This window comes from Hemitrygon akajei, chromosome 4, assembly GCF_048418815.1.
Source record: "Hemitrygon akajei chromosome 4, sHemAka1.3, whole genome shotgun sequence".
Classification (NCBI taxonomy): Eukaryota; Metazoa; Chordata; class Chondrichthyes; order Myliobatiformes; family Dasyatidae; genus Hemitrygon; species Hemitrygon akajei.
The window spans coordinates 128309275-128332897 of NC_133127.1; the positions used below are offsets into that span (position 1 = coordinate 128309275).

At 39.2% G+C, this 23623-nt stretch overlaps 1 protein-coding gene across 4 annotated transcripts in view; it reads left to right on the forward strand.

The window, feature by feature from the left end:
• Positions 1-23623, forward strand: part of LOC140726641 (short transient receptor potential channel 6-like) — a 138272-nt gene that overhangs the window by 67034 nt on the left and 47615 nt on the right. For all 4 annotated transcript variants that reach the window (XM_073043273.1, XM_073043274.1, XM_073043272.1 and 1 more), the window contains exons 3-5: positions 9489-9674; positions 12883-13047; positions 15285-15501. In XM_073043273.1, coding sequence (XP_072899374.1) covers positions 9489-9674; positions 12883-13047; positions 15285-15501 — 568 coding nt within the window. The remainder of the gene's footprint in view (positions 1-9488; positions 9675-12882; positions 13048-15284; positions 15502-23623) is intronic.

The following is a 23623-nucleotide window of genomic DNA, read 5'->3' on the forward strand; positions in this document are numbered from 1 at the left end:
CTCTCACTTTGGCTGTGTGAGGTACCCACCTGCACCAGGCAGACCTCAATTACAGTGATGCCCAAGAAGAACATGGTAACCTGCCTCAATGACTATCACTCTGTAGATAGATAGATAGATAGATAGATAGATACTTTATTCATCCCCATGAGGAAATTCAACTTTTTTTCCAATGTCCCATACACTTGTTGTAGCAAAACTAATTACATACAATACTTAACTCAGTAAAAAAATATGATATGCATCTAAATCACCATCTCAAAAAGCATTAATAATAGCTTTTAAAAAGTTCTTAAGTCCTGGCGGTAGAATTGTAAAGCCTAATGGCATTGGGGAGTATTGACCTCTTCATCCTGACTGAGGAGCATTGCATCGATAGTAACCTGTCACTGAAACTGCTTCTCTGTCTCTGGATGGTGCTATGTAGAGGATGTTCAGAGTTATCCATAATTGACCGTAGCCTACTCAGCGCCCTTTGCTCAGCTACCGATGTTAAACTCTCCAGTACTTTGCCCACGACAGAGCCCGCCTTCCTTACCAGCTTATTAAGACGTGAGGCGTCCCTCTTCTTAATGCTTCCTCCCCAACACGCCACCACAAAGAAGAGGGCGCTCTCCACAACTGACCTATAGAACATCTTCAGCATCTCACTACAGACATTGAATGACGCCAACCTTCTTAGGAAGTACATTCGACTCTGTGCCTTCCTGCACAAGGCATCTGTGTTGGCAGTCCTGTCAAGCTTCTCGTCTAACTGTACTCCCAGATACTTGTAGGTCTTAACCTGCTCCACACATTCTCCATTAATGATCACTGGCTCCATATGAGGCCTAGATCTCCTAAAGTCTTGCATCCACTGTGATGAAAGGTTAGTGATGAAATATACCAACTCTTGTCTGAGAAGTGACTTAGATCTACTCCGCTTTACCTAATGTCACAACAGTTCAACAACAGGTGCCATTTCATTGGCTCTTCACTCAACTTTGGAACATGGGGACAGTGGAGATGCACACATCAGGATGTTCTTCATTGACAACAGCTCTGCATTCAGTACCATCACCCCCTCAAAACTAATCAGTAAGCTTTAAGTCCTAGGCCTCAATACCTCTTTACGCAACTGGATCCTTGATTTCTTCACTTACAGACCCAGTCATTTTGGATTAGCAACATCATCTCCACAATAACCATTAGCACTTATGCACCACAAGGCTGTGGGCTTAGCCCATGCTCTACTAGCTTTATACTTATGACTGCACAGCTGCAATGCAATATTTAAGTTTGCTGATGACATTACTGTCATTGGCCAAGTCAAAAGTGGTGACAAATCAGCACATAAGAGGGTGATTGAAAATATAAGAATTCCAGGAAAAACCTCTGAGAAGCCAGCTGAATATTGCCACAACAAACACATTTCACTTAGTGTCAGCAAAAACAAAGGTGATTATTGACTACAGGAAGAGTCACCAGAGGTCCATGAGCCAGTGCTCATGAGGGGATCAGATGTGGAAAGAGTCAGCAACTTTAAATTCCTTGACTTTAGCATTTCAGAGGATGTATCTTGGGTCTAGCACACCTCTACTTCCTTAAGTTTGTGAAGATTTGGCATGTCATCTAAAACTTTATAGAAGTTTGTCAGATGCACGGTGGAAAGTATACTAACTGGTTGCATCACAGCCTGCTATGCCCTTGAATGGAAAATCCTACAAAAAGTAACGGATACAGCCCAGTCCATCACCGGTAAATCCATCTACATGGAACACCATCCTGGGAAAGCAGCACCCATCATCAAGGACCCCCAACGTCCAGGCCATGATCTCTACTTGCTGTTGCCATCAGGAAGGAGGTGCTGGTACAGAAACCACCAGGTTCAGGAACCGTTATTATGCCCCACCCAGCAGGCTTTTGAAAAGGGGGGATAACTTCACTCACTCTAACAGAACACTGCTTCCACAGCCTATGGACTCAGTTTCAAAGACTCTTCATCTCATGTTTTTGTTTGTTTGTTTATTATTTTGGAGGTTTTGTCTTTTTGTATTTAAACAGTTTGTCTTTCGCATGTTGATTGTTGTCATGTTGTGTGTGTTTCTTTATACTTACTGTGAATTCCCACAAAAAATGAACTCTGTGTAGCATATGGTGATATATAGCATATGTACTTTGATAATAACATTACTTTGATATTCTGGACACAAGGACTGTACCATTTCTTTGATGTGCATCTAATTTTGCTGAAGTTACATATAAAATGTAAGTGCTATACAATTTTGCACCACAGTTCTTTGAAATCAATTTGCAGAAGCCACCCAGGAACAATTTGGTATTGTTCAAATATCTTGCACAATGTACCTGATTACCTTTAGCAATTAGCTCTTCAATAAAATTTAACTGCATAATGCATATATCTAAATTTAGTGCTTCTACTTATGATGTCCTTTCAGAATAGACACAGTGGTTGAGAAACATGTCTGCTTGTTTTAGATTCTGTCTGGACTGAAGGTGATGAAACAGCTTCAGTACGGTTTGTTTGCTTTTTATTAAGGAGATCTACCGCAGCTGATACTACAATCACATTACCAGAGCAGCTACAGAGTGCCCAGTGTTTCTCATTTGTGAGATCTCCCAATATGTAGCAATTCTTGATCCATCAAATATGTCAAAGGGAAGAACAGTCAAACTATGCAATGATGCATATTCCTCCAAGCTGTAGGGGGCAAAATTCGGATCAGATCCAGATATCTTTAGTAACTGTATTGTCTAATTCAGCTGGAACTACACATTGAGGCTGTCATCGCCACTGCATAGAACCCAAAGAGTAGGTGTGACTCATTCATCCACGCTCAGGCTGCTCTGCTCTTGCCACCCAGAGTAAAGAAAGTTCAAAGTCAATTTATATCACCATAAACAACCCTGAGACCCATGTTCTTGCAGGCATACTCAGTAAATCCAAGAGCCACAGTAGAATCAATGAATGACCGCGAGCAACAGCATGGACAAATAATCAATGTGCAAAAGATGACAATCTGTGCAAATACAAAAGGATAAAAATCAAACAAACAAACCAACAATGAATATTGTACCTGAAATGAAGAGTCCCTGAAAGTGACTCCATATGTTGTGGGGATGTTTCAGTGTTGGGGCAAGTTAAGTTGACTGACGTTATCCCCAGATGGTTGAAGGGTAAGAACTGTTCCTGAACCTGGTAGTGTGAGTCCGGAGGCTCCTGTACCACCTTCCTGATGGCAGCGGTGAGAAGAGAGTATGAGCTGGGTGGTGGGAGTCCCTGATGTTCAATGATGCTTTCTGTGACAGTACTCCATGTAGATTAGCTGTGAAAGGGAGGATTGGCCCTCGATGGACTGAGTTGTATCCACCAACCATTCAGGCATATTAGTGTTTCCATACCAGGCTGTACTATACTCTTCATCACATATCTAGAGATGCTTGTTGAAGTATTGGGTGTTATGACGAATCTTCACAAACTTCCAAGTAAGTAAAGATGCTGCCGTGCTTTCTTTGTAATTGCACTTACATGCTGGGCCCAGGACAGGGTCTCTGAAATGACAACCCTGAGATTTATTTTCTTGTAAGCATACTTGGTAAATTCAAGAAATGTAATAGAATCAATGGAAACCTTATCCCAACAGGATGGGCAAACAACCAGTGTTGAAATACAAAAGAATAATAATAATGAAACACTAAATATTGAGAGCATTAGATGAAGAGTCCTTGCAAGTGTGTCCTCGGCAAATCAGAAATGTGAATCTAAACTTCTGATTGCAGATTTATAGGGGTGGTGGTACAAGTTAAAGACATTCAGATGTGAGTGGGGAAGAGTGTGCCTGCTGTGGATTAGAAAGTCAATCCTACTAATCTTGCACATTGAAGAGGATATCAAAAGATAAGTAGATAAGATGAATCTGCAGGTTTTGAGCCAGTGTTGGACGGAGAAAACAATGTACCTGGCTGCTGAACAAGGCTAATTCCATGGAAGAAGCAGCCAGCTAGATGTACCTACTGTACATCAAGTGGGTTGAGGCAAGGGCAGCCTAACTTTTAACCAGACATTGTTGTACAATGTAATGTAATTCTGAAGCAAGCCATCAGTCTCAGGAAGACCTCAGGAAGATCAGTTTCAAGTCCATGTTGTTAATGTATCAAAAGCTTTACTGAAGTCTGCTAGAGTTCTTCAGGAGTTATTGTACACAAAGAACCGAGGGAAATATCAAAGCCATATTTAGCATATGTAACCCTTGGGTTTGGCTAGTGGCTTAATCTAGGGGAAGACAGCCTCTGGCCCAGACAAACTTGAGTAATCTTGTTTGGGTGGATGCTGCATGTTGTGTTCCCCTGTTACAAATCAGTACCATGAAATAATGAACACTACACAATATGCAATTAAACGATTGAGCTTTATAATTCTTATTTGACTATAGGTAAGTAAAAAAACAAAAAAAAAGAAAAAAGGCCCCTTCTCATGAAACAGTCTAATGCCCAATGTTGGAGCTGACAGTTCCGTCCTTTCGTTCCCCACCAACCTCCTCCAAGTGTCTCAGACCCTCGCTCCAAGTCCACTCCATCTGGCAGTCTACCAGCTCTCTCCACTCGCGTCTTCTCTCTTCATCTCTCGCCAGCAAAAGACCACAAGAAAGAACAGCATGCCTCTCTTTGGGTGGCGCACATTCCAAACCCCGTTATCTCTAGTCATAACCTCAACGTTGCTGCTACAGAGAAACCATTACTGTAGCAGTGAAACACTATAGAGAGGCCATTAAATTAGCAGTAGAACCTTACAGCAGGTTACACATACATCTACATAATGATAAAATTATGGAGGCAAACAATGACAAGATTCAACGTAGGCAATAATTTCAGTAACACGTCTCACAGAAGAATATGGAGGTGTCATTCATGATACAGGGAATCCAGAAGTGGTGTTTCAAGGAGAAATTTAAAGTCAAGTTGGAGAAGCTGACTAAAGCAGAGGTAGTGATCAACTTCAGTTGATACACCAACCCTTTGAGTATCCAAGCTGGTATATATTGAGAGGTCAATTTGCATAGATGAAACTTTGCCTACCAGTTACCTATTACCCTGTGAAGATGATAAAATTTGTTTTGCCATTAAACAATGGTCTCAGGATTTTATATGTCGTATACAATGAATGGGTACTGTTTCAATGAGGAGGGACTTAATTAAGCCTATTTCAACGTGTTATTTTGTATATGCTGTTGGAAATGAAAGCGATACAGCACCAGACACTTTCTAAAGACCACCTGCACTTGACTAAGTTCCAGTGGGATAAAGACTATGTCAAATGACACATTGCTCTTCAGAGAAGTAGGAATTGTGGCAGGGCGAAGAGCCCTGATAAGCAAATGCAGGAAGAATAAGCACACACTGAAGTTTAAAGTGAACAAATTCTCCTACTGGCATAGTTTGCAGCCAGATTTATCAAAACCTGGGGTAATAAAGCAGATGCCACATTCAATAGATTCTGCAGAAGTAGGATTTATCAACTAACCATGCAAATTCCTTCTTCGTCTAAGTGACCCACTGGTGTTTCTAGAGTAGCATCTGAGGATCAGGGAGTGGGGCTTACACCTCACAGTGGTTGTCAACTACTGCTGCAGCACTCTCAGAGATGTGGAATGACCCACTATCATGTACCTGTATAAACCCATGCCTGCTTCCAGTAAGACCCGGACACCAGTTTAAAAAGGGAAGCGCTTTCTTTTTAAGAGTTGTAATTGTTGCTTTGGTTAATGGACACTTAGTTTAGACACCAACAGAAAATATCAATGCTAAGACCAGCAATAGTACAATGAGCATTGGTAATTATTAAAATCATAGGAAATGATCAGTGCATAATCGCATGAATTTTCTGTGTGTCATTCACCAGAAGATCCAGCTGTGGACTAATTGCCCATAATGAATCCTGTGCTTGTTTAGTAGTCCTACCTAATTATGTACCGCTGAGGCATGACTCCAATTATGACTGAGTTTTATGATCGGTGTATATTAGGGTGAAAACTGACAACCCTAACCATAAACATGTTCCTTGTCGTAAGCTTATCAAGAATGCTAAGGCCATTAAATAAAATCCTTAATTATAACATTCCTAAATATACATACACAATAGGTCATATAAATTGCACCCTTTCCACTGTGTATGGAATAATTTGAAGCAAGTGTCTCCTCCTTCCTCACACTGGGTGGTTTACCTTGGTGCCCTTCAGACCTTGTTCCCTCATTTAGCTGTGTACAGTAGTTTCCACCACTAAAGGGTTAACACCCTTCTCTTTCATCGGGTGCTCTGCCATTTTTTTTTCTATTTTTTTTTTGTTCTCTTAAATGGTTCATTGCTGTATATTTCTTAAACTGAGTTTAACTTTGCTCAAATTTTATATCTGTTCTGTTTGCTGTATTTTTAATGCTTATTTGCAGTTAATAACTGAGTAACTTGCTCAGCCAGTGTTGTAAGTTTGGCCATCAGCCGCTGACTTATTGCTGGCCCCCCCCCCCCCAGGCCTGAGGTCACTTGTGAGGTAGTACTTTGATGACTGCACAATGCTCCATTCCAGTCACAGTAATTGAAGAAGCCCATGCCTGATTCCAGTAAGACCTGGACACCATCAGGCATGAGTTTAAAAAGTGACAATTAATGTCTGCATCCAGTACAATGCACCATACTAATACAGCTCTTCACTTGTGCGGGCATCTGCTAGGCGAAATAAATAGAAAGTGATTTTCGTTTGCCAAAATCAACAACATCTTGGCCTGTATAATTTCAGAAAATCTGTGGAATCGTGTTGTTAATTATTTTGCAATGTCTGATTGTGTGGGGAGAAAAGTACTTCTTTATCTTATACAACGTGGGTCAATTTGTTTGTTTCAGAAGTCAGCACATGGGAGACCCTGCGGTACAGCAGATGGAGCTGCTGATTTACAGCTCCAGTAACTCTTGTTTGATCCTGACTGTCTATGTAGATTTTGCACGTTGTCCCTTTGACCTGTATTTTTTCTCTAGGTCCTTTAAATTCCTCGTATTTATCAAAAATTCACTAGTTGGTAGATGTATGCCTTTTGTAAATTACCCCTGTTGTAGGTGTGTGTAGAATCAGGAGATGGATGATGGTTTTGTGACAGAATAGGTTATGGAAAAATAAGTTATGGAATGGCATTGCAGTGATTAGTCCAAGAGCTGACATAGAACTTATCCTTGTTTATCACAAAACAATGTGAGAATGATATGTTTATATAGATTAGCTGATCTGCTGCAGCACTTGCTCATGTTTGGTCAAAGATTCAGATTAAGTCTGTGATCCAAGCATAGAATGCCTTGCATCAGAGCTGGTGGGGAAATAAAATTCTTTGGTAAGTTTTTTCATCAAGCCCATAGAATTATGATAGTTGCTTAGTGGGAACTCCACAAAATTAACAAACGATGAAAGGTTTACATTAAGTGTATTCACATATTATACATACAATTTACCCATTTTACAGATGAACCATAATTAATAAGAAATAAAGTGATATGTAGTTAATTGACTTCCTATTGTACATACACACTGGCTAATTTTCTTTCACGAGTGGTCTAGACATTTCTGATTTTTCAATCAGGTAATAACATATGTTTTCAGTAACTTAATTGTTTTCACTAAAGCCTGGTCCTTTCTAAAGTTACATTGTATACAAACATTTGACTTAAGCAATTAAAAGTTTTCATGAAATATCTTGAATTTCCCTGTCAGACAATAAAATTCCTATTGATGTTTTTCTGTGTGTATTGGATTCTCTAATCATTATTTTTAGTGGTTATTTTTTTGTAAAATTATTATTTTTTTATTTTGTGTACACTTTTTTTTGGTTGCAGTTCAGAAGTCTCATTATCCTAGGTATATCAAATAGTTGATTTGTCTCTGTTAAATTAGCACCTACTTTGTTTCCTCTGAAGACATGAAATGCTCTTCTAAAGTAAATTATATTGCAAAAGACATTTAACTGATCAAAATGAGGGAAATGGCTGACAATAACATTAAACAATGTTCATTTGTAAGCATTGAATAACTATAGTTGTGGCTAAGTCAATAATAACTAGGTGCAATAATTTAAGTAGAAAGTGATTTAGATATGTTTACACAAGACAGGTACATGTAAATTGTGTGAACTGATTGACACAGTAGGCATATAAATAAAACACACTAATCAAATTATATTTATATGGAAACATCACCACCTGTAGGTTCCAAGTAATAAATTGCCTTAACTTAGAAACATATTGTGCTTTTGTCACTGTCTCTCACACACACACTTTTATGTTTTATTGTTTTACACCATTGAATCACAATGGATTTAATTTGGCTTTCTTGACACTAATCAACAGAAAAGCCTCTTTTGTGTCAAAGTGAAAACAAATTTCCACAACTTGGTTTAAATTTATTATGATTATTAAACACAGAATAATTCATTGCATAATTACTCACCCCCTTCAAGTCAGAGTTTAGTAGATGTACCTTTGGCAGCAATTAACGCCTTGAGTCTGTGCGGATAGGTCTCTATCAGCTTTGCATATCTGGACACTGCAATTTTTTCTCATTCTTCTTTACAAAACGGCTTAAGCTCTGTCACATTGTACAGGGATCATGAGTAACCAGCCCTTTTCAAGTCCAGTCACAAATTCTCAGTTGGATTGAGGTCTGGACTCTGACTTGGCCACTCCAGGACATTAACTTTGTTTTTAAGCCATTCCTATGTATCTTTGGCTTTATGCATGGGGTCATTGTCTCGCTGGAAAACAAATCTTCACCCAAGTTGCAGTTCTCTTGCAGACTGCGTAGGTTTTCCTCCAGGATTTCCTTATATTTTGCTGCATTCATTTTATCCTCTACCTTCACAAGCCTTCCAAGGCCTGCTGCAGTGAGACATCCCCACAGCATGAGGCCGCCACCACCATGCTTCAGGGTACGGATGGTGTATTTTTGATGTGTGGTGTTTAGCTTACGCCAAACCTAGCATTTAGTCTGATGGCCAAAACACTCAGTTTTGGTTTCATCAGATGATAGAAGCTTCTTCCAGCTGACCCCAGGGTCTCCTACATGCCTCTGCAAACTCTAGCTGAGAATCCATTTGCTTTACTATTAACTTTACTTAAATATTCAAATTGTCAATATTTCTTATAAAAGAAGTAGGGTACACAAGAGGTGAAAAAGGTAATCTCTGAAATGCAAACCACAAACTTACTACAAAATCTATGCTATCTGAGGCAAGCATGTGCTGCAGATGTATGTAGTGATGAATGAGTGCTCTCACACTGACTGTGTACATGTCAGAGCAGTTAAGGCCTGACAAACAGAGATTTAGTGATCGGAATGCTATCGAGTTCCAGAGACTACAAATCTGAAATTATATCTGTAAAATTTAAGCATGGACTTTAGCGTTAAAGGCAAGACTCCCAACAGGTTAATTGTTTTAAATTTGTGTTTTTCCAGAATGATTACAAAAAATTATCAATTCAATGCAAGGATTTTGTTGTTGGACTTCTAGACTTGTGCCGGATTACTGAAGAAGTAGAAGCCATTTTGAATGGGGCTGTGGAGACAAATCCCAACAGTAAGGGTGAATTTCGACCTAGCCTTAGTCGGCTAAAATTAGCTATTAAATTTGAAGTCAAAAAGGTAAGAAGCATTGTAGGCACAGAATTTGGTATGTTTTTATATTGTAAATTCCCACTTAACTGTGAGTTTGTAATGATTACTTAATGTAGAGTATTTGTAATATTGTATCATAGTTACATCTGAAATCTCACAAAATATATTAATAAGAATCAATGAGATTATATTTTAAAGATTAACTGATCATTGTTTAATGGTTCTGATATTTAAGCATGTTCATTCTAGAAACAGAAACCATGAATTATCAATTCAAACAAACACTTGTATGAAATAGTAACTGAAACTTGAATTAGAAAGCTGAATGATAAAATGGGCTATTGATAATTATTGAAACATTGGAGGAATTGTTATGTGGGGTTCAGTGGACCATTTATCAATGCAATATTCAGTGTATCCTGTTATCATTTAGGGCACAGTTAGAGGGCAGTGGGTGTCATTGTGGAGACATAGTGGCTAGCAGCCATTGCAAGTAATACACATTTCATGGATAGTCGGTGTAGCAATTGTCGATGGGTGTTACATGGGGCATGTCATGAACAGCCAGTGTTTTAACTGGTCCTCTTTGGATAATAGTTTTTCAGTGCCAAACAGTAAGTAGTCAATGGATGTAGCAGGATGCTTGATCAGCAGGGGATGCTACATGGGGCCAGTAGTAGGCTATTGGTATTATAATGGACACAGTGTTTTTGGGAAAGGGCTTTTGCAGGATATACACAGTTAATGGCTTGCTATTGTTGTAATCTCATTGTTCTTTTGATGGGACCATTGAGAGGGCCATATTTTTTCATGGTGAAACTTCTACTGAATTGAATTGGCAAGTGGGTTCATTTACGGGAATTCACAAAATCATGCCTGGATCCTAGGTCAGTTAAAGAAATTTACAACTTTTGATAAACTTTATTTTTCTTGTTTTTTCTTAAAATTGTAGTGTATTATGAATCAGAATTAGTAATATCCTCTAATTTTCAGATCTTCAATACAAGCCCTTCTCGGAACAGGGGAGCATTTTATACCCTATGATTTGAAGAGAAAAATCTTCTTTCTTTTTCTTCTTCAATGGTAGCTTGTGTTATAAACTGGGTCTTGACAATGTGGCTTATGCTTTCAGTATTGCATCAGAAAACTACAATGGGGGCCCTGAATGCCTTGCTGCAGGTTTCCATGACAGAGAAGGACACCTGCTCCATCTTTGCATGAGAAAATATTAATAATAAGCTCAATTCTTTTGTTTATGAAAATCTCTTATTGTTATATGCTCTTTATTTCATGCATCCCACTATTATTTTTAGAATTAGATTTGGAATCGGGTTTAAAATCATAAGCACATGTCGTTAAATTTGATAATTTCTGGCAGCAGTGCATTCAATGCATGATAATAAAAGATCTATAAATTCTGATGAGAAAAATATGTATTTATATATATTAAATAAAGCATTAAGTAGTGCAAAATGAGAGCAAAACAAATTTGTGAGGTGGTGTTCATAGGTTCATTGTCCATTCAGAAATCTGATGGGGCACGGGAAGAAGCTGTTCCTGAGATGTGAAGCGTGTGTCTTCAAGCTCCTGTACCTCATTGAAGATGTTGTCGATGTGAGGGAAGCTCATGCCCGTGATGGAGATGGCTTGTTTACAACTTTCTGCAACTTTTTTTGATCCTGAGCAGAGCCCCCTCCCCCTCCACGATACATCTATAGAAATTCGTGGGAGTATCTGGTGACATACTAAGACTCCTCAAACTCCTGATGAAATGGAGCCACTGTCATGCCCTCTTTGTAATTGATCAATATATTGGGCCCAGAATCGATCTTCAGAGATGTTGACATTCAGGAACTTGAAACTGCTCACCCTTTCCACTGCTAATCTTCGATGAGGACACATGTGTGTTCCCTCAACCTCCCCTTCCTGAAGTTCACAATCCATTCCTTGGTCTTACTGACGTTGAGCGCCAGGTTGTTGTTGCAACACCACTCAACCAGCTGATCAATCTCGCTCCTGTATGCCTCCTCATCACCTTCTGAAATTCTGCCAAAAATGGCTGTATTGTTAACAAATTTATAAATGGAATTTGAACTGTGCCTAGCCACGCTGTCATGGATGCAGAGAGCATTGAGCAGTGAGCTGAGCATGTATCCTTGAGGTGCACCAGTATTGATTGTCAGTGAGGAGGAGATACTACTTCCAATCCATACTGACTGTGGTCTCCCAGTGAGGAAGTCAAGGATCTAACTGCAGAGGGAGGTACAGCGGCTCAAGTTTTGGAGCTGGTTGATTAGAACAGAGAGTATGATTGTGTTCAACACTGAGTTGTAATCAATAAATAGCAGCCTTATTAGGTATTGCCATTGTCCAGGTGATTTAAGGCCAAGTGGAGTGCATGTGAGATTGCTTCAGCTGTAGATCTATTGTGGCGATAGGCAAATTGCAGCAGGAGTTAGTATTTCAGTTACCATTTCTTTAAATCCTCCAACCATTTAACCAAATCCCCCTTCTGAAAACTGCCCTCACATTGGTTATTTGTTATGTGGTATTTTGGGATTCTTTGATAGTTAGCTGAAATTCAGGATTTGAAACAGAGGAGAGATTGAGGTGTATAAGGAAGGATCTGTTGCCTGTAAGTGTAAGGTTATTCAACTATTTCCAAATGCAGTTTAGAATTCATGGATATTGCCAGCAATTTAATTAGATTTTGAAAAATTGATTTTCTTTACAGTTACAGAATACTCTTAATGAGGTTGTAAACTTTAAATATGATATTCTCATCAATGAAAAATCTAAAGTTTTCTGAAGTTGAATATTTCATTATAATGATATATTCTAAAAATTTTATGATTGTGTATGACTACATCACTAACGCATTTATCAACTTCAGCAACGCACATAAAATGCTAGAGGTGCTCGGCAATTCAGACAGAACTTCTGTCCCTTTTATTTTCTTTCCTGATGAAGGGCCTCAGTCTGAAAAGTTGACTGTTTATCCCACCAAAGATCCTGCCTGATATGCTGAAGTCATCCATCATTTTGTGTGTGTTGCTCATGATTTCCAACATCGGCAGAATCTCTTGTGTTTACATTTATTAAATTTATAGTTTTATGTAAAAGTAAGAATATTGCATTAGAAATGCAACATATTTAAATGATTTAAAATTTTTTTAGTTTCATTAATTATCTCCACTTTGATTTCTAACATCATATTTGTTGTGTTTTTTTTAAGTTTGTAGCTCATCCAAACTGTCAACAACAGCTTCTCTCTATCTGGTATGAAAATCTCTCTGGATTACGTCAACAGCCAATAACAATCAAGTTTCTGGTTGTGTTAGCTGTAGCACTTGGGCTGCCATTCCTAGCCTTGTGCTATTGGATTGCACCCTACAGCAAGGTTAGTCATCTTCAACTTCGTCACAATAGTGATGGAGGAAGCAAACCTACCTGGCTAAGGGTAAAAACCATGGATTTATTTTCCATAGAGAATGCTGAACTCTGGGTATATATCAAGTGACCATATGCATTAATCATCTTCATGATTTGTTGCCAACTTTTGCCTATATGATATTCCTCTATTTAAATAATTAAGTATCTGCCACTGCCCTTCATGGGAGTCAAGTCCATTTTGTTTGATTGGACACACTGATCAAGAACTAAATACTGCAATACTCTGTTTCTAATTTTACGCACACGCTCCTTACTGCTGAACATAAATGTTTTGGCCTTCCATTGTCAGCTAGTGGAATGCTGAGGAAGCGTGCATTGCTGCAGGCAGTGTTATGCTTTTGTTAATCAGAGGCATCAGCTCAGGCAAATGTTGGCTGTAGTGTGATTTCCAAGCTGTGATGTATCATTCCTAATACAGTAATATTTGTTTGCTGGTATCTTATACTGACGTCTTTTTCTCCAGTCCAATTTAGACTGGAGAGAGAATATCACAAACTCTTTAATCTATTGAAATCCCAACATTCAATTATAATTATAAATTAATGATGTATTAGAGTCATAGAATATTACAGCACAGAAACAGACCCTTCAGCCCATCTAGTCCATGCCAAACTATTAATCTACCTAGTCCCATCGACTTGCACCTGGAACATAGCCACACTCATCCAAATTTCTCGTAAATTTTCAAATCGAGCCCGCATCTGCCAGTTCTGTTGGCAGCTCATTCCACACTCTGTGAGTGGGATCCCCTCATATTCCCCTGAAACATTTCACTTTTCACCCTTAACCCATGACCTCTAGTTTTAGTCTCACCCAACCTCAGTGGAAAAAGCCTGCTTGCATTTACCCTATCTGTACCCCTCATAATTCTGATTACCTCTATCATATCCCTAGGCTCCAGGGATTAAGTCTGAACCTATTTAATCTTTCCCTATGACTCAGGTCCTCAAGTGTTGGCAACACCATTGTAAATTTTCTCTGGACTTGTTCAATCTTATTGACATCTTTCCTGTAGGTAGGTGACCAAAACTGTACAGAATACTTCAAGTTAGTCCTCACCAACATCCTATACAACTTCAGCATGACATCCCACCTCTTGTACTCAAACTTTGACTTATAAAGGCCCATGTGCCAAAAACTTTCTTTACAACTCTATGTACCCGTGACATCACCTTCAAGGAATTCTGGATCTGTATTCCCAGATCCCTCTGTTCCATCGCACTCCTCGGTGCCCTACCGTTCACTGTGCAAGTCCTACAATGGTTTGTCTTCCCAAAGTGCAATACCTCACACTTGTCTGCATTAAATTCCTTCTGCCATTTTTTCAGCCCATCTTTCCAGCAGGTTCAGATCCCATTGCAAGCTTTGAGTCTTCCTCGCTGTCCACTACACCCCAATCTTGGTGTCATCAGCAAATTTGCTGATTCTGTTAAACACATTGTCATCCAGGTCATTGATATAGATGACAAACAACAGTCGGACCCGACACCGATCCCTGTGACACCCCACTCATCACAGGCCTCCAGTCACAGAGGCAACCAGCTACTATCGCTCTCTGGTCTCTCCCACAAAGCCAATGTCTAATCCAATTTATTGCCTCATTTTGAATGCCAAACGACTGAACCTTCTTGACCATCCTCCCATGTGGACCTTGTCAAAGGCCTTGCTAAGATCCACATGTACTACATCTGCTGCTTTTCCTTTATCAACTTCTTCAAAAAACTCTAAGACTTGGTAGGTATGACCTACCATGAACAAAGTCACATTGACTATTCCAAATCAGTCCCTGTCTATGGATCAGTGAGTGAATGTCATTCAAAAATATATCGATGTGTAAGGAATCCCAAGGTGGTCAGTAAAAGAGATTTGAGGATGGTGCACTGAAACAGTGAGAATTGCTCAAAAGTTTTGTTTAGCAACTAATATTAACATTCCGTGGCAAACAATTACAATGATATCCAACTATTGCAAGCCTTGATATATCACTCCCTGTGTTTGCATCTGATAGTATGTGTCTTAACTTTGACTCCAGTATATTCTTGGGAGGGAATATCTTGGGAGGGAAGTCTTTATGATTTTTTTCCATGAAGAAGCTCTGCTTCTTTCAGCTTTTCTGGGTTTCCGTTTATGGTACTTTTTTTTAACTAGTAAGGTTTAAACGATAAATCTCTCTGTGTGTTGCAGCTGGGGAAGATAGTGCGATCACCTTTTATGAAATTTGTGGCCCATGGAGTTTCCTTCACTATTTTCCTTGGCCTGCTGATCTTGAATGCAGCCGACAGGTTTAACGGCACCTCACTCCTACCGAATGAGACAACGACAGATCACCCTAGGCAGATCTTCAGAATGAAAACAACTAACTTCACGTGGATGGAAAGTCTAATTGTTTCCTGGGTAATAGGTAGGGATTTCAATTTTGTTTTTTAATCATATCAGAACTTCCCACTGAATTTCCATAACACCACTTTTAAAACTCAGAGGATGTTTGGGCCGCAATAGATTTGGTACAGGGCCAGACTTCTTTAAAAGTCGAGGTAAGGTCTGTAGAATTTAAATTCAGATAACAATCTGAACTCTTATGTTTACTGAAGGTGACTATAAATTTACCAACTTGTCAGTAGGAAAAACATCTGGAGTTCTGTAGTGTGACTCCAGGCTTGCTGATGTTATTTACTTGGAAAGAGCACAGCAAGCTACCTGGTACTATTTTGCAAAAGATTTAGAGAGAGCAAAGCCAGCTCAAAATGGGCAAACCTAAAGGGAAGATTGTGGTGAACTACATATACCTGTCTGGACTGCTCATGTGACTCCTCCCACAGACCCCTACTGACTGCTCCTGTGGCTCCTCCCACGGACCCCTGTATAAAGGCGATTGAGGCCTGAGCCCGGCCTCATTCTCCAGGATGTAGTGTTGTTCATTCTTCCAGTCAATAAAAGCCGATATCTCGCTTCTTACGTCTCAGAGTGAGTTATTGATGGTGCATCAAAGATTCCATCTTATCTCAACCTGGAGTGAAGGTCTTTTTTTTTCCAATATGGCATCGAGCTCTGAACTCCAGTGAATTGCGGCTCAGAGTTGTTTCTAAATTGTTTATTTTGTTTAATTTTTAATTGTTTTTAGGTTCATCAGGATGGTTTGGTGCATGGGAGGGCATTAGGGGTCAGGTTAGGGTTTAGGAACAGGGATGTGGGGGAATGGAAGGTCAGACCGGAGTCTAATTCTCCTTTCTGCTTTCGAAGACTAGCAATGTAGAAGCGAGACACCTGTGATTGGATGTCACATGTGGACTGGTAAAGAGTGGATGTGACGCTCTCAGGTCAGTGAGTTGTTGGCAGGTTCCAAAGTCAGAGTTCCATGCAGGCAAAAGGAACGAGTTATAGTGACCTCCTGGGTTTGTGAATTGGTGAGACTGGAGTTTGAGGCCTAGTGTTTGGGATCCTGTCATCAGCAAGACCAGAGTTTGAGGCCTATGTGTTTGGGATCCTGTCATTGATGAGTCTGGCGTTTGAGGCCTAGTGTTTGGGATCCTGTCATCAGCAAGACCAGAATTCGAGGCTTAGTGTTTGGGATTCTGTCATTGATGAGTCTGGCATTTGAGGCCTAGTGTTCAGTGATTGGCATGTGCTGGGATTGGCATCGAAGACTGAGGACCAAGGATTGAATTGGAAGTTTGGAAGCTGAGGCCTGTTGGCCATAGGCAACTCAGGAGTATTTGCGAGTCCACTGGGGAGGTCGAAGCCCAGTATCTGCTGGCCTGAGTCTCTGTCCACTGGAGGCTGGAGTCTGTCCTGGGATAAAAGGACTGTGTTTGTGCATGGTGGGAGAAACAGGGCTTGCATTTACTGTTGTTGTTTGTTGGTTATTGTGCTCCATGGAGCATTGCAGGCATGTAATGATGGTGCCGGAAAGTGTGGCGACACTTGTGGGCTGCCTCAGCACGCCCTCAGGTGTGTTGATTGTTAATGCAAATGACACATCTCACTGTATGATTTGATGTCCACGTGACAAATTAGCTTGAATCTTTAATCTACTCAATAAAGGCAGGCCTTTCCAGTAATGCCAGGATCCTAAAATATGAATTTAAAGAAGCATTTGAATGCTTGACTAGAAACAGTCCTAAGATGATTAAGTTTAATGTAATGCTGGAAAAGGACAGCTACTGTCCACAATAAATTAAAATCCAAGTAAATTTAGGAGCAAAATGTTGGAAGATCTGTGGGAGAGTTTCATGATAGAATTGAAAGAATCATCATCTTAGAGGAAATGAAATTTGTTGTTTTGTGGCAGCAGTGCAGTGCAAAGTATATAAAATAATATAAATTACTACATAAATGGTAAAACAGAGAAAAAAATAAGAAGTGTTCCTGGGTTCCAGGGCCATTAAGAAATCAGATGACAGAGATGAAGCAGTTTCTAAATAATTGAGTGCAAAATGAGCTTGAATCTATAAAGAATGAGTAAAGATACAACCACAGATGATTTGAAGCAGCAAGAAGTATAAAATTAAAGAGTTCAAAATGGAAAAAACTATCAGAATTCCAGGCCGTGAGTGAAGTATACCAGAGGGTTACAAAAAAAGGTGTATACAAAAGTATTAAGTGTTGGGCAAATGTCTTTTATGACTATATTGAAAGAAAAAGATGATGGTTAGGACCAATGTGGGCTTTTTAAGAACATTGAACAATAGTCACAATGTTAATGAAAATCGGGAAGGACAAATACGTAGAATCATTTCTTTGCACCAATATTTACTGTGGAGAAAGAGGGTAGTGTGTCAGACATTCAAAGACAATTACCGTAGATTCCGGACTACAGAGCGCACCTGATTAAAAGCCGCTGGCTCTAATTTTAGAAAGAAAATCAATTTTTTACTTGTACAAGCCGCACCGGATTTTAGGCCGCAGGTGTCCCACGTTGTAATATGAGATATTTACACAGAAAGATATTACACGTGAGGATTTTTTAACTTTTAATTAAATCCATATGGTAACATAAACAAATACATATTGCAAATGCTTTTTTTCGAACCGTGCCTGTAACGCGGCTACTTTTAAATATACGCTGCGTATACTTTTTTACTGAACAACATTCCAATATCTACTAACGACTGGTAAAAAATATATATACTGCAGCCTACCAGGAAAAGTTATTGATCGCCTTTAACTTAAAAGCAGCATTCGCTCAGATCCAAAGCCGCTCGCGTAATGCCGCTCCCCCCCTCCTTCCCGTTTATCGCAAACCGGCATTTTTCCCACAAGACGCGGCGAAACCGGGTGTGACGTCATAGCATCCCGCGATGTAGTACAGAAAACAAATATAGTTAAAACATTTCTAACTTTAACTAACAAATGAATTACTAAGCGAAAATATTATAAACTAAATAACTGCCATAAAGGCAGCACAATGCTTTTCTTCGAGTGTTTTTCATGTTGATGAGGGTGAGTACAAATGACTGATTTACAATAATTTAATTGTGAAAGTGCGCTTGATTTATCGTACAATTTCATTGGACCTCTGTGAACTACTCATCAATTTTATTGGTCTACTGTTACGAGGCAAAATGTTTTTGGCGGCATGAAAAAAATCATGTATTAGCCGCTCCGTATTAAAGGCCGCAGAGTTCAAAGCTGTTCAAAATGTGGGAAAAAAGTAGCGGCTTATAATCCGACATCTACGGTAATATTGTATGAAGAGGATGGACACATCAAATTTAGTGTAAACATAAAACAGTAATAAAATGATGTCAATAAGGGAGCAAAAGTTCATGACCAAACCATTTCCATCCCTGGCTTCTGTAGAGGAAGGCTGATTCTTTATCTATAATCTTAAAGAATTCTATCAGTTTGTGATGGAAAGGAAATGAGGTTAGAAAACCCTCTTCCAGTAGATGATCCTGCTCCCGAGATTCTACCAGGACAGAGGCCAATTCAGTAGGGGTGGCTCGTGTGTGTGCGTGTGTGCGTGCGTGCGCGTGTGTGTGTGTGTGTGTGTGTGTGTGTTACTGGAGAACAGTAGAATAAGTTATAGGCAAATAAGTGGATTGATGGGATTGTTGTTAACGGGGCACAGACTCAACGGGCTGACTGGCTTTTCTCATGTTGGATGTGAGACTTGGCAAAAACTGATTACCTTGATAATATCAAATGCAGCATAATCGTATATCATGTTGAAATATTACAGTATTCACTGCATCTTCCATGACTGTCAAGTACATCTTGTAGGAGTAGCAGAGTTGGGGTGGTTCTGATGTGGTACCTACTGGGAGAAGAATATCAGTAACATGAATCTTAATTAGATCAACTATATCAGCAGATAGGGACAAGTGTACGAATGACTTTGCCATCTACAGGTCTTAAGTCAATAGTGCAACGGCATATTCATTATTCACCTGTTGACTGTAGTCAAGTCAAACATGAAACTCACCTCCACATATTAAAATATACAATGCAAGCTGGTTAATTGGTGAACTATTAGCAGGATTAATGTCCAGTTCTTTCACTATAAAAGTGCCTGTTTATATATCATATTTGCCTTATCTTTGCAGATAAAACGAATGGAATCTGACAGTCCCTTTATATCTTGTGTTCCCCAAGTAAAAGATAAATTTAAAATTGGATCAAAAGACTTTTTAAATTTATCTTTTACTAATTTCAATATGGGATTGTTAAAGGAATTTACAGTGACAATTTTGCTGCTCTGTCACTGGTGGCATCCTATGAGATTCCTCGGAATCAGAAATTGGAAGGTTCAAAAGTTGTTCTCGTTTTTTTTTCAGGGAGTTTTTAGGCAGAGATTCCAGAGCATGATTGAGGGAATGCCCCACTATTAAACATGCTGCCTTTTAAACTCAAGTCCTGTTTCTCTTGGGAATTTAAAACAAATCCTGTGTTGTACTTCATGGAAAAGCAATGGAGTTGCCCTAATATCTTTCAGTCAACATTTCTAAATTCAGTACTGTTATGGAAAGAAGTATTCAGAATATGATGGCCAACTTTTTTTTATTAGTTTTTTTATTAGTTTTTCAAAACATTTTACAAATTAAAAACCCCAAATCCCAATGAGGAACATTAATATAGTGCAAAATTAAGCATACAATAACAATATGCTACAAAGGAAGAGAATTAACTAAAAAAGCACCTAAATTAGAGACAAGTAAGCTTAGTATCCTCCCCAAGCCCCACAACACAAGAAAAAACAACAACTCCAGACCAACCACAACACAATATAGAGAGTATAAGTCAGAACAGTCAAACTCCCAGACTGTGAATACACTTAGCAACAGAGGATAATAATGCCTACTACCAGAAAAACAAGGGAGCTGAAAGCAAGGGACCGAAAAAAAAGAAGAAAAAAAACAAAACCCCTAGTCAAGAGGAAGGTTATGAAAGTACTCGATAAAAGGTCCCCAGACCTTATGGAACTTTAGATCTGAATTCAGAACTGAATAATGAATTTTTTCGAGGTCCAAGCAGGCCATAATGTCGTAAAGCCATTGCGCATGAGTGGGCGGGGCAACATCTCTCCATCTAAGGAGGATCAAGCGTCTAGCCAGGAGAGAGGCAAAGGATAATATTCGGCATTTGGTCGGACCCAGACATAAATCTGTCTCGCCCCAAAAACCGAACAGAACAATTAAGGGGTTTGGTTCTAGGCGCTGATTCAGAATACACGATAACGTAGTGAAGACATCCTTCCAGAATTTCTCCAAACTAGGACAGAACCAGTACATATGGATGAGAGAGGCCAAGCCCCTCTTGCATTTATCACAGAGTGGACTAATGCTAGGGTAGAATCGAGATCGTTTAGATTTAGACATATGGGCTCTATGAACAATCTTAAACTGTAAAAGGCAATGGCGAGCACAAAGAGAGGTTGAGTTAACCGATTTGAGAACTGAGTCCCAGCTCTCCTCGGATAAGGAGATACTTAAATCCTGCTCCCAGGCCATTTTAATTTTATCCACAGGGGCCCGTCGTAAGGCTGCTAGTTTATCTCGGATAATTGATATTAAACCTTTACCTAGTGGATTGATGGAAAGAAATAGATCCATAGTATTTTTCGCAGGCATTTCAGGAAAGTTAGGAATTAAAGGAGCAATAAAGTGTCGGATTTGGAGATATCTGAAAAAATGAGCGTTAGACAGATTGAACTTAACAGAGAGCTGCTGAAAAGAGGCAAAGCGATTATCAATGAAAACATCTTCAAAATGTCTAATCCCCTTCCTATACCAAACATGGAATGCTGAATCGTACGTAGTAGGTAAAAAAAGGTGATTATGTGCGACAGGGCTGGAAATGGAAAACCCCTGGAAGCCATAGCATTTCCTGAACTGAGCCCATATACGCAAAGTGTGTCTAACGAGAGGGTTAGCTATTGATCTGGGCAGACTACTAGGGAGTGCAGAGCCAAGAAGTGCAGAGATAGATAATTCTTTAGTGGAGCTCAACTCCATTGCCACCCAGTTAGGGCACTCAGGTTGGCCGTGGAAGAAAGACCAGAAGGCAGCACAACGTATATTAGCTGCCCAGTAATATAAACGAAAGTTAGGTAATGCCATGCCACCCTCTTTTTTAGATTTTTGGAGATGTATTTTATTAATTCTAGAATGCTTATTCTGCCACAAATATGACAAAATAATAGTCTAAAGAATCAAAAAAAGATTTAGGAATAAAAATTGGGATAGATTGAAATAAGTATAAAAATTTGGGGAGAACATACATTTTAACAACATTAATACGACCTACCAAAGATATAGATAGAGGTGACCATTGTACCAGATTCTGTTTTATAGCATATGAATGATTGGCAAAGTTTTCACGAAGGAGATCTTTAAACTTCCTTGTGACTGTAATTCCAAGATAAGTAAATTGATTATGGACTACTTTAAAAGGGAGATCACGGAATGTTAGTTCTTGTGCTTCTTTATTAATTGGGAAAAGTTCACTCTTATGTAAATTAAGTTTATAGCCAGAGATCTGGCTAAACTGGTCAAGAAGTGAAAACATTAGAGGTAAGGACGTAGACGGATTTGAGAGAAAGAGTAATAAGTCATCAGCATAGAGAGAAACTTTATGCTCAACACCCCCTCTCCAAATCCCGGTCAATTCAGGACAGTTTCGAAATGCTATCGCCAGAGGTTCTATAGTCAAATCAAAGAGAAAGGGACTTAAGGGGCATCCCTGACGGGTGCCACATTTGAGATTAAATACTTGGGATTTCTGAAAATTAGTTAAAACAGAAGTAGTAGGACACAGGTACAGCAATTGGATCCAAGAGATGAAACTTTGGCCGAGGTCAAATTTTTCTAAGACTGCAAAAAGGTAGTTCCACTCTATATGGTCAAATGCTTTCTCTGCATCGAGGGAAATAACACATTCAGGAATCCCAGTTGGAGGTGAGTATAAGATATTGAATAAACGCCGGATGTTAAAAAAAGGGAGATGGTTTTTAATAAAGCCTGTTTGGTCATCAGAGATAATGGAGGGAATAACGGTTTCTAGTCTATGAGCCAAAACTTTAGCTAAGATCTTTACATCAACATTGAGCAGAGAGATCGGCCTATACGAGGAACACTCTGTTGGATCTTTGCCCTTTTTTAAAAGAAGAATAATAGATGCCTCATTGAAAGAGGGTGGCAATTTGCCATAATTAAATGAGTCAGATAATACTGAAAGTAACTGAGGAGAAAGAAGTGAAGAGAATGATTTATAAAATTCTACAGGGAACCCATCAGGTCCAGGAGATTTCCCTGAGGACAGTGCAGAAATTGCAAAAGATATTTCTTTTGATGATATAGGCACATTGAGTTTGGCTTTGAAATCAGATGAAAGTGAGGGGATATTCAGATTCTTTAACAATTGATCAACAGAGATATTGTCATTCAGAGATTCAGAGGAATAAAGCCGAGAATAGAAATTTTTAAATGCATCATTAATTTCTAAATGATCTGATGTAAGGTCTCCGTTCTCCTTCCGGATCTTTGTAATATGTTGTTTGGCTTTGGAACGCCTCAGCTGATTGGCTAGGAGTTTACCAGACTTATCCCCATGAATGTAAAAGCGACTCTTGCTTTCGATAAGTTGGCGTTCGATAGGTTGAGTGGACAGAAGGTTAAATTTAGTTTGGAGTTCAACGCACTTCTTGTATAATTCAGGGTTCTTAGTTTGGGCATATATTTGATCCAATTCTTTAATCTGGTTAATGAGGTCTAGTCGATCTGCACGGGATCTTCTGTTGAGATTTGCTGTGTAAGAGATTATTTGACCCCTCAGATATGCTTTCATGGCATCCCAGACAATCTGGGATGGCACTTCAGGTGATGTATTGGTGTTAAAATAGAAGGTTATCTGATCCTTAATGAATTTTTAAAAATCATCATCCGATAATAAAGTTGAATCAAACCACCAGTGTTTATTCCTCTGAGGGAGACCAGGAAAGTTCAGAGAGAGAGAGTAATTGGGGCATGGTCAGAAATCAGTATACTCTGATAGTCACAAGAGTGGGCAAATGGAATAAGTTGGTT